Below are 13,406 nucleotides of genomic sequence, written 5' to 3' on the forward strand. Positions count from 1 at the left end.
CGTAGCTATTCCTCTTGTGTTTGAGGTGTGAAATTCAGCGTCAGTGTCGGGGAGCAGGCCCCTGGAAAGTCACCTCAGGCCACTTGCCTTTGTCCAGGGCTTTTGGTCAGACCTTGTGTCTGATGAATCCTGTCAAGTTTTCTAGCTCCCTCAAAGGGAGCCTTCCTTGCCCCTTAGCCGAGGTTTCTGTAAGATGTTCTCACGGCAACTATACTGACATGTGTAGAAGTCGTTTATTTTTGAATCTTAGCCTCTCTGTGCCCGGCACATACCTAGCTCAGAAAATATTTGAATGACGGTGAAACTAGGATCGAACAATTCCATTTACACAAAATGGTCAAATATTTGGGGAAAAAAATGGATCTAGGATTAAAACCACATTTCAATTCTATAAGACCAATATACAGTTTTAAGTTTTTGACTAAGGGAGATGTTGGCGTTAGAATTAAAACCTGAAAGACCTCGAAGCAGAGCTGATGTGGTCAGTGCAGTCACGGCGGCATTTCCTTGTCTAGGTCCTCGGAAAATTATTTTAGAACTATCGGCTCTTTTAAAGTAGTTCAACAGAGTGTTAGAAATGGTATCAAGAAATTTAAATCTATATAAGGTTCTATTTCAAAAATTCAGATTTGAAAAAGTACTTTTCGATTAGCTAGCTTTATGATGCTGAAAAGTACTTGGCCCCGATCTTACGAGTCTGCTGCTGCTTTATGTGACAGTCATCCTCAGAGATTATAAAATATGCTTCTGTCCAAGACTTCCTTTTGTAGATAAGGAAATGGAAATTTATATCAAGTCAAAAATGCGTAGTGGCATTGATAATGATAACAATGTTTTTTTATTTAGCAATGTGAGTCGTTTTACAATTTATTGTTTAGGAATGTTTTGCTGAGGAATGTAAGATCTCGTGTTACAAGGTTTTTGCATTTACGTTAACTTTCACTCTTTTCAGAATTTGTTCCTAGAGACAGAGAACCCCATACAAAAGTGAGACCATGTATGCATAATCAGAAGGATGCAGTGCAGATGCCTAGTGAAACTCTGAAAACAAAAATGGTGCCTGAGAAAGCTCCCCGCAGATGTGCTGCTGTCGCTGCAAATAAAATAAAGATAATGAGTAATCTAAAGGAAACGATTTCAGGACCAGAAAATGTCTGGATTAGGAAGAGTAGCAGAAAACTGCCCCATCGAAACGCTTCTGCTGCGGCTAAGAAAAAATTACTGAATGTTTATAAAGAGGATGATACAAGCATAAATTCTGAAAGTGAAAAAGAGCTAGAAGATATTAATAGCAAAATGCTGCTTTGTTAGTCAGTTCAGATCTCGGAAAGAAAAAGCGCAGTAGTGACTATGGGAATGTAGAAGTGGAATTGAAAACAGTGGGTGGGGGGGCACAGGTGAACCCGCAGGCGCATCGTGCTCCTAGCTCCACAGGCAGTTTCTTGTTGGCACCTTTTGAGGAATTTTCTGAAAGCCGGGACCCAGTGAGACAGTGGGAGGAGGCTTCCCCTCGGCCTTTGTGCAGACTCACTGTCAAGATTCTGGGGAGGAGACGCTGTGAGGCCTGCATGTAGCTGGAGAGGCAGAAAGACTCAACACAAATGGCCTCTTGTAAAAGTATTCCTTTTCAGAAAGGAAGGGCCTTGGAAGAAATTTCTTGATTCCTTAGAAGAAAATACAGTCGTCCCTTGCTATCCCCAGTGGGTGGGGTTGGGTTGGTTCCAGGACGCACCCCCTCCCCCCCGCCCCCCGCCCGCTCCAAATCCACAGATGCTCAAGTACCTTCTCTAGAATGGTGTGGTTGCATGTGACCCATGCACAGCCCACTGTATACTTTAAATAATCTCTAGGTTACTTATAATACCTAATGCAATGTAAATGCCGTGTAAATAGTTGTTACACTGTATTGTTTAGGGAATAATGACAAGGAAGAAAAGCCTGTACATGGTTAGACCCTGGTTGGCCTAATGACATAGTACATGTCGGCAACAATGTGACATTTTTCCCAAAAGAATATTTTTGATTTGTGGTTGGTTGAGTCCCCTTGGATATGGAGGGCCAGCTGTAATGGCAAGTGGACAGGGAGGGTCTATACCAGAAACTTAAAATGACTGAAAAAAAATCAAAATCTTGACCTGCTAATTTTAAGGTTCTTCAGCAGAGTGTAAAAATTCAGACTACCATGACTGTGGTGTCATTACTGAAATAAAATGAGGCACATTTCCCGAGGAAGTGCCACTGAGCCTGTTTAACTTTTGAATGAAGCAAATATTTTAGCAAGATCCAGTCCCTACAATTCACAACCCCAAAGTCAAAACAGCTTAAACTAGAAGGACCCAGGGATTCAATGACGGGGCTGTTGATAATCTAGTTCTGAAGTAGAGTTGGAAATAAAATCCATAAATGTCATAAAACATTTTGTTTATATTCGAATTCATACTGAATGATGACCACTTGGTAAGACTAATTCAGGGAATATATATTTTTCTATGAAAGCTATGAATGTGACTATCACAACTTATTTTCCTCATTTTTACTTTCAGGTAGCATTTATAGAGATGCCAAAATGTGCCTCGTTATGAGGCAGGTCTTAATCAGAAAATAAAAAGTATAGATGAAGATAAAAAGTCATATTTTTAGATGACACAGGGATATCCTCTTATGTTTCTCTACAGCACCTTAGAAGTTAGAACTTTATGAACACTGAGCAGATTTATTAATCACATTATGACAAACTAATGGCAGCATGTCTGGGGTATTTCATTGTGGCCTTCACTAGGATTAGAAAACCTGGTCTCAGACACTAAAGAATTTCTTTGCAATGAGGTTTCATTTGTTGTTAATAGCTATCTGTTGAAATTAAAATTGCCAGATTAAATGAACGCACTGTCAAATCTTTTTAACAATAGAACATGCTGTTGGAAAAATGCACTGTTAGAAGCAAGTTGTTTTCCCATTTAAAAATATCTGTGAATATTATGATTTGCATGTGTAAGTCTGAAAAAGTAAAACCTAAAGGTTTCTATTCTTTTCATTAAAAGCCTAACGTAATGCATATTTTTTGGTTAAACAAGTCGACCAAGTGTCTAGATTACTTGAGAAATTTGTTTGTGATTGCATGTCTGCTTAAAAAAAGGCTTCTGTCATTTTCTTTTTCTTAGCGTAAGCCAGAATGTTTCTAACCTACAGAATCTGTGTCCTCTGCTTTGTTCATAGTATACTTTTATCTGAAATACTGATACTAGTTTGTTACTAGTGCAGGTGAGAAAGGGAAGAATTCCTAATAAACTTATATTTTTAGGTGTGTAGGGTTTGTTTTTTGATCTTTAGTGCAATGTTTAAACCTATTTCCAGTCCCATATTTACACTTAATTTCATACTGGGTATGTTATAGCCTCAACAAATACAAATAACCATAAAGTGAAAATATTTAAGTCTCAAGACTTATGGAAAATTTTTGACAATTTCAGTATAATGAAAGGATTTCAATTTTGAATTTATAGTTTGTGGTGGGATTAATTTCTGTCAGTACTTGAGATTGTATCGCCGGCCTTTCATAATGGAATCCCCTTTCAGGTTTAGTATTTAATTTGAACATATATTTGCCTTTTTTTAAGTGCTTGGCCTAAATTTATTGTAACTGCATGAAATAAGCTTTTGTTTGAAAGTTAACACTCTTGTAAAATGTTCTCTAAAATGTATGCAGAATTTTAATCATGACCAAATGTATTATCATTACCCCATTTATAATTTTAATCAGGTTTCCAGAAATGATTTCATAATGTTAACAAATCAAATTGAGGATCTGACTGGTAAAAATGACGTTATTTTATTCAACTAGACTAAGAGTGATACCCAATCTTTTTATTCTGCAGCTCAGTCATTCTATAAAGCCAATTAACCCAGGAGTCTTAATGCAGTTTTAAAACATAATATTGGTAATCTTTATATTCACTAACTATAAGTTTCCTAAGCTCTGATGGGATAGCAAATTGGTCTTTTTGTTTGTACCGAAATGTTCAAATTTTGCTTCAAAGCCAGTCATATTTTGCAGTTATGTGTGAAATCGCTAAATATTGGTTTTATGTAAATGCTTTTGTTGCTCATTGTTTCTTCCACACCTTAAACGTTTCTAGCAACTTCTTGATTTCTTTTTCTTTTTTTTTAATATTAAGAGGCTTCCCCGACCCCAAATTAGTACTTAACTTTGTGACTATTTGACAGGGTTCCAAAATATAGGCAATGTCGTCTAGTGTCAGCACAACTAAATCTAGGTAAACGGATTTTTATTTTTCATTGCAATACCGGGTATTTTCATTTAAACTATGGCACAGTTGTTCTTTTTTCTCCTGCTTGGAATTGTGCACCGTGAACATTGTCTTCCAGCAAATTTTAAAGAAGAGAACCAATTAAACTCTTTGCTTATTAATGACAGGCTACTTAAAGCAAAAACAAATTTTGTATTAGAAATGGCCAAGTTCGACAAAGCAACTATTTTTGCATTCTCATAGTCTTTTAGATCAGCTTGACGATCATCAGCTTTTGAAATGTGAATTCCTACTGCCAGAGTAAAGGTCTCATTTTTATAACACCACGAAGCACTGTGTTTCTTCTTGGCTTTCCATCCTCCTATCCGGGGTCCCGGGGACGCGCCGGGCCCCGGGCCAGCACCTACCTGTGGGCGGTCGCGCTGCGGAGCTGGGTGATAAACCAAAGCTCACCCAGTCGCTTCACGGAAACGGGGCAGCGTGGGCGGCCTCTTCCGGAGCGCGGCAGAGCGGGGTGGGGGTGGCTGCCAAGCCCCTCCTCTCTGCGGCCCGTCACCTGGCCTGACGCGAGGTCCCGTCGGCCCCTCCCCGACCCGGGCTCGCCTCTCGTCTCTCTAGGCCGCAGTCATTTCCTCTCGGTCTCCTAGTCGCCCCGGGGGCGCGGGGCGCGTGCGCGAAGGTGGCGGCAGGGGGCGTGGCAGGGCCCAGGGGCGGGGCTCAGGGCGGTGGGGCGTGGCCATGCTCCAGGGCAAGTGCACGGAGGCTCGCAGGGGGCGTGGCGGGGCGGGTTTAGAGGCGGGGCTCCGAGGTGGCGCCGCTCCGAGGCGCGTGCCCGGGCTCGGTGCGCCAGGGCGCATGCGCCGTCCCGCGGCGCCGCAGTTGGGCGGGGCTGGTGCGCGGTAGGTGATGGCCGCCACGTTCTTCGGGGAGGTGGTGCGGGCGCCGTGCCGAGCCGGGACCGAGGACGAGGAGGAAGACGGGGAGGCGAGCAGGGAGACGCCCGAGGACAGGGAGGTCCGGCGGCAGCTGGCGCGGAAGAGGTGGGACACGTGGCCGCGGTCCCAGACCCCGCCCCCGGCCGCGGGGGCGGCCGCTCGTCCGCGGCGCCGCTTTGTGCCGGGAAGTCCTCGGCGGGTGCGGGGAGAGCGGTCCGGGGCTGCGGCGCGCAGGCGGCACCTGCCGCGGGCGGCGGGTCGTGTTCGTGAAGGGAACCGCCTCCGCGCCTGCCTTCAGCATGGGTTTAGGTCGTTTCCTGCCCCCCTGAAACTTCTTCCCGGACGACAGCCCTGTACCTGCGTGTCCCAGGTTTGTGTCATGTCTTTGGTTCGTGGACGTGACACAGCTCTACGCCCCACGCTTAAGTTAGCATTACGTGTCAGTGGTAGATGGATAATGTCTTTTAAAAGTACAAATACAGTAGTTGGAGAAGATAATAAAGCGAAGATTTTGCATTTATTTAATCTCCCATCACCCCTGAGTCCCAGCCTGATCTCTTTTGTAGAGTTCTCCAGGAATTTCGTATAGAATGGATTTATCTGTTGATTATTGTCGCCTGAATCCATTGTTTCTTGAGGATTGTAATTATGTTCTTTATAAAATTAACATTTGCATTTTACTTAATGCACTGATGGTAAGCATCCTTTTTATCATGATCCAATATTAATTATATTTAAGTTGCTTTAATTTTGTCTTTTGTTTCTTGTGTTAGGGAGGTGCGGCTTTTTCGAAGAGAAACAAAAACATCTTTGGAAGTGTCTCTGCTAGAAAAATACCCCTGCTCCAAGTTTATAATTGCTGTAGGAAACAACGCAGTAGGTAAGTGGAAATGCATTCGACTACACATTTAGTTGAAAGAATAAAATCTCCAGTTACTTATGTTTCTTTTCATCATAAAAGATTTCAAGGGTCTGTTATTTTGTTTAGAAAAAGTCATAGAATACCTTTGTATCTGAGTAAAATCTATTCCTGCTAATGTGACAGTCTCTTTTTGATAAACTTAAAAAATGAGATTTAAAAGGAATGTTCTAGGTTTCAGGAACTTTCAGACTCAAGGGCTCAGTCCTAGTGTTTGCGGTATTCGGGGTCCCTTAGGCTCCTGGGCTTGTTTGGGCCAGACTGGGAGGGGCAGAGGTGGCACGTGCGTACACGGCCCTTGGTAGCGCTGGCTCTTAAATGTTTTTGGGTTAACGAACTCTGCAAACAACAGCGATGGCTAATATTTGGAGAACTCCAGTTCTAAGGTTTTTACATGCGTGAATCCATCTGAGAGGTTAAAGTTAGAACGGCGCGGAGTTCAGCTGGGAGAGCGTACATCTGCAGGTACCAACACCTGTGTAATTCAGGGGTTCACTCGTCCCGAGGAGAGCATTCGGCGTCTCCGTGGGCTCCTGTGCCCTCCCTGTACGGTAGCCCCAGTGCCCACAGAGCAGTGCACGCTGAATAACCACTGACTCGTTCACGCGAAGTTCTCTGCGCTGAAGCTTTCTGGATGAGCGTCACACTGTGCGAGCGTGGTAAGGTCTGTCAGTAGACCTGTTGTCCCAGGTCCTGGCTCCAGTGCCATCTGCGCTCAGGACCTGGCCTTCACCGTCTCAAGGCCTCATTTTCCTTTTCTGCAAGATGGTGGTGCAAGGCCTATGGCCTCAGACGGCTCTTTTACCTCTAGAGTTCTGGACTAACTTAAATGAACTTATTTCTTTGTTTTTGTTATTATTTTTTAGTTTCAAATAGTCGTCTCATTAGTCTCTTACTAGATTTTACAGGGACTACTTATTTCTTTTAAAAAACTCTTTTATGGTACAACTTAGGCTACATGTGTTTAAATATTTTGAACTGCAGAATTCTTCTGCATGGTTAGAGGGGAGGCGACCTTCAGCGAGGTGGTCGGGTTTGCGCTCAGGCGAAAAGGGGAGCAGGGATTTCCAAGGTGGCGTTAGTAAGGCAAGAGGTGGACTGATTTTTTTACTGAATAGAAAACGCACCTCGAAACAACACTAACTTTTTTCAATTGTTTTCCACAGCATTTCTGTCATCATTCGTTATGAATTCGGGAGTCTGGGAGGAAGTTGGTTGTGCTAAACTCTGGAACGAATGGTGTAGAACAACGGGCACCGCACATCTGTCCCCCCCAGAGGCTTTCTGCGTGTTTTACCATCTGAAATCGAACCCCTCGGTACGTGGGCCATGCGTCGCATGTGTCAGAAGCAGGCGGCGTTGATGTGGTGTTCACCTGAACGCCACCTTCCTCTGTGTTTAGTGGTGCGCTGAGACATGCTAGAAGCCTGTGGGCAGTGGCAGCCACCACTCTGTTGCTTAGATAGAAATTAACGTGGCACATACAGTGTGTTGGTAAAATTCTTAGGCGATTTGAAATAAGTTTGTTAGAACTGTAAGCATTAGACATTTAAATCTTGCCCTCATTCAAAAACTAATTTCAGTTGGCAACTCAAAATGTGCAAAAATGTGTCCACTTCGTCTGAGCAGGGCGTTCTGCTTCGTTGCTGTATACCCAGCACTTAGCCAGTTAACGTTCGTTCAATAAACGCATCAGAATCGTGTTTACTCAGAAGAGATGTTCTGTACCTGAAGCTGCATGATTCCTTTAGGTTACACTTGTCCCGATGCCAAGGTTGGGTTCCTTCAGAGAGCGCAGCACACTGGGCAGTTTGGGAGACAGGTCAGGCAGATGAGGTGGCCCGGCAGGTTACGTATGTGCCCCCAGCTGCTTGTCTGACCGAGCGCCATCCCGCACTGCTGCGCACTCCCACAAAGGCCAGGGACTCAAGCAGTGGAAGAAGTCAGTAATTCCTCAGTATTATAGTGTTGCTTATTTCGGAAGCTAAGGACCAAATGGCAGCCTTGAAAACTGTAGAATTTGATTTTATAATACAGTTGGTTTCTATAACATGATCCAAAGTTATTGAAGGATTCGTAAGGATGTTTATAAATATCCAGTTATAAACTAAACACGCTCTTTATAACGCCTTAGTGGGGGTGTTACTTTAGACCAGGCAGCGACGGTCAGGTAGGAGGTCAGGTCAGGTTACGCGTACCATTTATTGGTTAGGTGGCTCTTGAGTATTCAGATCCTTTGTGTGTAGCTAGTTACATACCCAGTCTTCTTCTTCTCCCCTATCCCGGGGCCTCCTTTGAAATAACAACCTGCGACCCTCAGGCAGCAGGGCTGGCATCATCCCTGTTTTTTATAAAGAGGGTTCTAGTGGGATTTGCTGGGAGTATCTTCAGCGTCTCAGAGCTGTCAGTGTGCACTTTATTCTGATGTTAATTGCCACGATTAGCTTGATTCTTAAATTTAAAAGGTAAGCCAGTAGCAGATTCAGGAAAGCGATATCTAAGTAGTACGTTAGGATTTATATAACATATATTGTGATAGGTTGCGGCGTGTTAAATCTATTTGACCTTAGAAAAACTCGCATGTTGGTTTTCCAGGTGTTTATTTGCCAGTGCAGTTGCTACGTTGCTGAAGATCAGCAGTATCAGTGGCTGGAAAAGGTGAGAGTTGCAGGCCGGGTATGGTCGGGCGACCGGAGCTGCCGTTTCTTAAGGGTTCAGTATCTCCACACTTGAACCTACATAGTCACGTATTGAAGTGGGGGAGTAGTTGGATTTTTTCCCTAATAATGTTCTAGGAATTTGCTACAAGATATAAAGAAAGAACGAACCTATTTAACAAACGTCATCAGCATTGTGCTAGGTTATAGTGTCATAGAAGCACGTAACAGTTGAGTTCTTCCCACCCGCCTTATTTTGTTTGAAAGAAAACCAAGCTGCCCACGTGAAACAGAACAGGGTCACGGCCAAGGATGAAAAAATGGCAGTGCTGGAAACGCACAGTGTTGGGAGGCAGGGAACGGGCGTGGCCTGGAGCCAGGCTGTTGTAACAGCTTCTCTGGCCACCTCTGTTCCTCGTTTCATTTGCTTGGACTGAACCTCCTTCAGGTAGGCAGTGTTGTCATTTAGTTCACAGATGAGGAAGGTGACTCGGAGGTCAGCCAGCTAGAAAGTAACAACCAAGATCAAGCCTGGGTAAGGGGACTAGAGCATGACTTCTGTTTGCCACCGACACTTGCCCTGCAGGGCGTGACATTACTGGAGTGGTGCAGGCGGGCTAGAGGGATCGTCTGCTCTTAACAAAATGATGTATGTATATCGTATATGTGTGTGTGCATACTTAATTTGAAACCAATTTTGTGTTAGGTTTTTGGCTCTTGTCCAAAGAAGAACATGCAGGTAACTATTCTTACGTGTCGACATGTTACCGACTACAAAAGTTCAGAGTCTACGAGCACCCTTCCTTCTCCGTTCCTGAAGGCCCTGAAAACGCGGAACTTCAAAGAGCCTCCCTGCTGCTCGCTGCTGGAACAGCCCAACATCGCGCACGACCTTCCTGCAGCAGGTGGTGCTCAGACGGTCACCGTTCCTTGTCATGGCTTTGTCGATCGTCCTTACTTTGGATGTTAGGGACCTTTTTGAGGGAGTGCGTTGATGATTAATAGTGCGTCGCTGTTTATCCTCAGTTTCTGTAGTTGCTAGTACACTGTGTTTGGTTTGCGTTTAAAAATACTCCAGACACAGAGCAGCAGCCCAGAGTTCGTAGCTGTTACCCTTCAAGACTGCTGTTTCTTCTCAGTCTTTGGTACCTCCTCATGCGAGCCAGTGCTAGACGTACCTTGCTGGCATATGGAAGTTAGTGAAGTATGTTTTAATTGTCCAGATGAGGTTTCAGATATTGAACCTTGGTGGTTACTTTAATATATTTACATTTTTTCTTACCTGCATCCCCCAGTTCCTTTAATATTTTATCTTTGGGCCTTTGAGCCACACTTCTCTCATGGAGGCCTGCTTCCGCGTCTGGAAGTGTGCTTTCCCTTCTAATAAAGCTTTGCTTTTCTACTTGGAAAAAAAAAAAATACACACACACACACACATATATGTATTTTATCTTTGTTCCTATTACTAATCGTATCCGAGCATTATATCAAAATTAGATTGTCACTTTTCAGTAGTTAATGTTATAATACAAATTGTTATTGGTTAACAAATCAGGTTTTTTTCCTTTAAATGTTAATTAGAATAGGTGGCTAAATATTTTACATTATGCATTGTATATCATTTATATTTATTATAGTCAACAAAATTTTAATATTATAGCTGTTTAAGATGTGTTTCAGCATATGTTCATGAAGCGCAAAATAATATTTGCAAATGCAAGAGAATACTTAGAAAAATAATTGGCTTTGAAAGAAAATATGCATTATGATGGGTTCAAAATGGCAGTAAAGGCTTTGATTAAAAGAGGCAACAGAGACAGCTATTTTTAAAAACAGTATTATTTAGATGATTAGCTTAAACATTCTGTAATAGAAAACTCGTGTGTTTTTTTCCTGGTGTGTTCGCAGTTCTGAGTTACTGTCAGGTGTGGAAAATCCCCGCCGTCCTGTACTTGTGCTACACGGACGTGATGAAGTTAGACCTAGTCACAGTCGAGGCGTTTAAGCCTGTGCTCTCTACCAAAAGCTTGAAGGGTTTGGTCAAGGTAAGGTTTTGCTCACTGACTTAATAGCTGAGTTATTACAATGAACTTAATACAAACGTAAATGTACGATGTCGGTTTAAAACCTAAGTAACATGTAGAGACCTTTTTTTTCTTAACGTTTTCTGATCTGGCAGTGCGAACGTGATTGCCACCCTCTCTTCTAGCCAGACCTCTGTGACTTGAGTATTTTGTTCATGTCTCATAGATCAGTTTAGAGCATTTAAATCCCAGGTGGCTGTGTAGAAAGATGGTTTTACTGTTCAAGAAGTTTCTGTCACTGACTCATTTGGAAGGTTATAATTTTTGAGAAGGCATTTAATTTGGATTTAATCTCGTCATTTGGAAGGTGGTAGTTTTTGAGAAGGCAGAGTATGGATCAAATTATCGTAACATTTATTCTTCTAATTTCGGTGGGACTGCGCTGTGAGGGGAAGACACAGCTGTTCCTGCCTTCAGTCTGTGTCCTGCACCTGTGGGCCCCTCCCCCAGAAAGATGCGCACACAGAACGCCGGCCTGTTCCTTCAGGCAGTTGAGGAAACTGCCCTGTTTTCTAAGACATTTGCTGGCAGTCTGTGGACTCTGAGAACAGCTTCCTTCAGGGACGAGGTTCTGGCCGTGTATTCCGCAGCCCCGTGTCGTGCTAGAATGGCCGTTAGTGGTAACTTCCCCGTGTTGGAGTCGGCTCATTTCACAGGTCTCGTAAGTTAGTTTTCTTGCTAAAATATCAGTTCTTCGTGGGAATGGGCCACGGGTTTTCATTCTGGTATCCCAAGTTCATCATGAATGCAGCCCCCAGCAACCATTTGTTGAGTTAACAGGAGTAAAACTGTAAAACTCTAACTTAGAGTACAGTCGGCCCCCGTCGGATGCGTGCACTGTTCTGGGCCGTTTTGAATGAGGAGCTCGAGCTCGAGCGTCCGTGGATTTTGATGTCTGCGGGGGTCCTGGAACGAGTCCCCCGTGGATACCGAGGGACGCCTGCCGTGTGTCGTTAGATCAGCGAGAGTGGTGGTTAACCTTCCTGGCAGATCGAGCCGTTTTCTGTCAGTCATCCCCTCCGAAGTAGACGCCGATGGTCTCGTTTGCTCCCGTGGTCAGCTGTCTCTTCCCACGTCACTGCGCGGGCGCCTGCTGCCCGGTTCACGTGGCGCCCGCTCAGTGCATGGGCGCTCCGGGACACCTGACTCGTTCTGAGAACTGACGCATCCGTCACGCAGCGTCAGGTCAGCTTTCAGCTTTTAAGAGTGTTTTGGAAGGGGAAATGTAACTTTCTAAACCTGTTTTCTTCTTGCTTTAAACGTATTGACTTGAGGTAGGGCGAGGTGGCAGTTTGGAAGAGCGGTTTTCTTAGTGACCAAGTACAGTCCCGAGTCACACTTCCTGCCAGTCTGGAGTGCCGTTTGGGGTGCGCTAACGCCAGCAGGGCGAAGTGCTGTTGGGTCAGCCCCGGGGGTTCTCTGGCGTGGACCCACAGTGCCAGGTGGCCGTCTGCTGTGGGGCCACCAGGCCATTAGCGCCCCTGCCCGGAGGTGGCGCAGGTAAATGTCCTGCCAGGCTGACGCAGAGGAGCACAGCCGTGTGCCGGCCAGGGGACGGGCGCGGCCACACGGGAGGGGGGCCTGGAGCTGAATCGAAAGCTGGGTGAATCCCGGCGGAGAGTGGGGGGCGGCGCGGGCAGCCAGGGGCGAGTTTGGGGCGCCCTGAGCGGTGGCGAGTGTGGTGTTGCGCAGCAGACGCAGGGCCGGGCGGGGTCCCGCGAATCTGGGCGACGGGGAGACCCGCTCAGACAGGTGACCTGCCGGCCCTTCGAGAGCGGCGGCGAGCGGCAGCAGCCGCCCCTTTGTGTCCTGAGGGTGCAGGGACCGGGCTGGGTAAGTTGCTGCCGACTGAAGTCTTGGTCTCACTTTGTCACAACTTTATTCTCTCCTTCCAGAATGTTCCCCAGAGCACAGAGATACTGAAGAAATTGGTGACAACAAATGAGATTCAGAGTAACATTTACACGTGACGCAGAGACGTTCGTGACGCCCGGCTCCGGTCTGCTCCGTCTCGGGGAGCAGCTGCACTGACGCACGTTGAGGGTGTTAAAAACAATAAACTTATTTTAAATTTATCATGGTTACAGTTCCTATTTCATGGTGGAACTGTTCACATCGGGAATAAACCAGAGGTTTTTCTTGATCCACTAGGTGGGAGTATTGTTGTACTTGAATATTTTGAGGTAATATAGTTGAATTTTTAAAAGGGCTACAGAGAAGAAGAGGCAGTACTAATTTGGCAAAATACAGTTAATTTGGTACAAAAACTATGATATCTGAATGTTGATGACCGGTTGGTGATTCTTAATATGTAGACAGTTTCTATTTTATGAATTCTACAGGTTTTTTTTATTTTGTGGCTAAAAATTGATGAGAAGGTAACAAAGTTATGTATTTGCTCAAAATGAAATGAAAAGAAAGTTGCATTTTATCGCGTGGTGGTATCCGACAGGCGGCCTCCTCACCCAGGCTTCCCCGGGCGCTTGTGCAAGGTTGGCTGCGGCCCAGCTCCCCCGGGGAGGGTCTTCCCATTCGACTGTGGC

At 44.9% G+C, this 13,406-nt stretch overlaps 2 protein-coding genes across 3 annotated transcripts in view; both read left to right on the forward strand.

The window, feature by feature from the left end:
- Positions 1-4,594, forward strand: part of BRWD1 (bromodomain and WD repeat domain containing 1) — a 99,929-nt gene extending 95,335 nt beyond the window's left edge. The window contains exon 42 of the mRNA XM_036219882.1: positions 953-4,594. Coding sequence (XP_036075775.1) covers positions 953-1,311 — 359 coding nt within the window. The 3' untranslated portion in view covers positions 1,312-4,594. The remainder of the gene's footprint in view (positions 1-952) is intronic.
- Positions 4,595-5,141: 547 nt separating this feature from the next.
- Positions 5,142-13,013, forward strand: PSMG1 (proteasome assembly chaperone 1). 2 transcript variants are annotated; one of them, XM_016121794.2, is made up of 7 exons: positions 5,142-5,308; positions 5,977-6,083; positions 7,289-7,440; positions 8,718-8,780; positions 9,486-9,684; positions 10,688-10,824; positions 12,759-13,013. In XM_016121794.2, exons 1-7 carry the CDS (start codon positions 5,175-5,177, stop codon positions 12,831-12,833), a joined length of 867 nt encoding a protein of 288 aa, XP_015977280.2. In that variant the 5' UTR covers positions 5,142-5,174; the 3' UTR covers positions 12,834-13,013. The 2 variants fall into 2 exon arrangements, with proteins under 2 accessions (XP_015977280.2, XP_015977281.2); XM_016121795.2 differs by lacking the exon at positions 5,142-5,308 and adding an exon at positions 5,423-5,573.
- Positions 13,014-13,406: the final 393 nt, after the last annotated feature.

This window comes from Rousettus aegyptiacus, unplaced genomic scaffold (assembly GCF_014176215.1).
Source record: "Rousettus aegyptiacus isolate mRouAeg1 unplaced genomic scaffold, mRouAeg1.p scaffold_m13_p_4, whole genome shotgun sequence".
In the NCBI taxonomy this organism is placed as follows: Eukaryota; Metazoa; Chordata; class Mammalia; order Chiroptera; family Pteropodidae; genus Rousettus; species Rousettus aegyptiacus.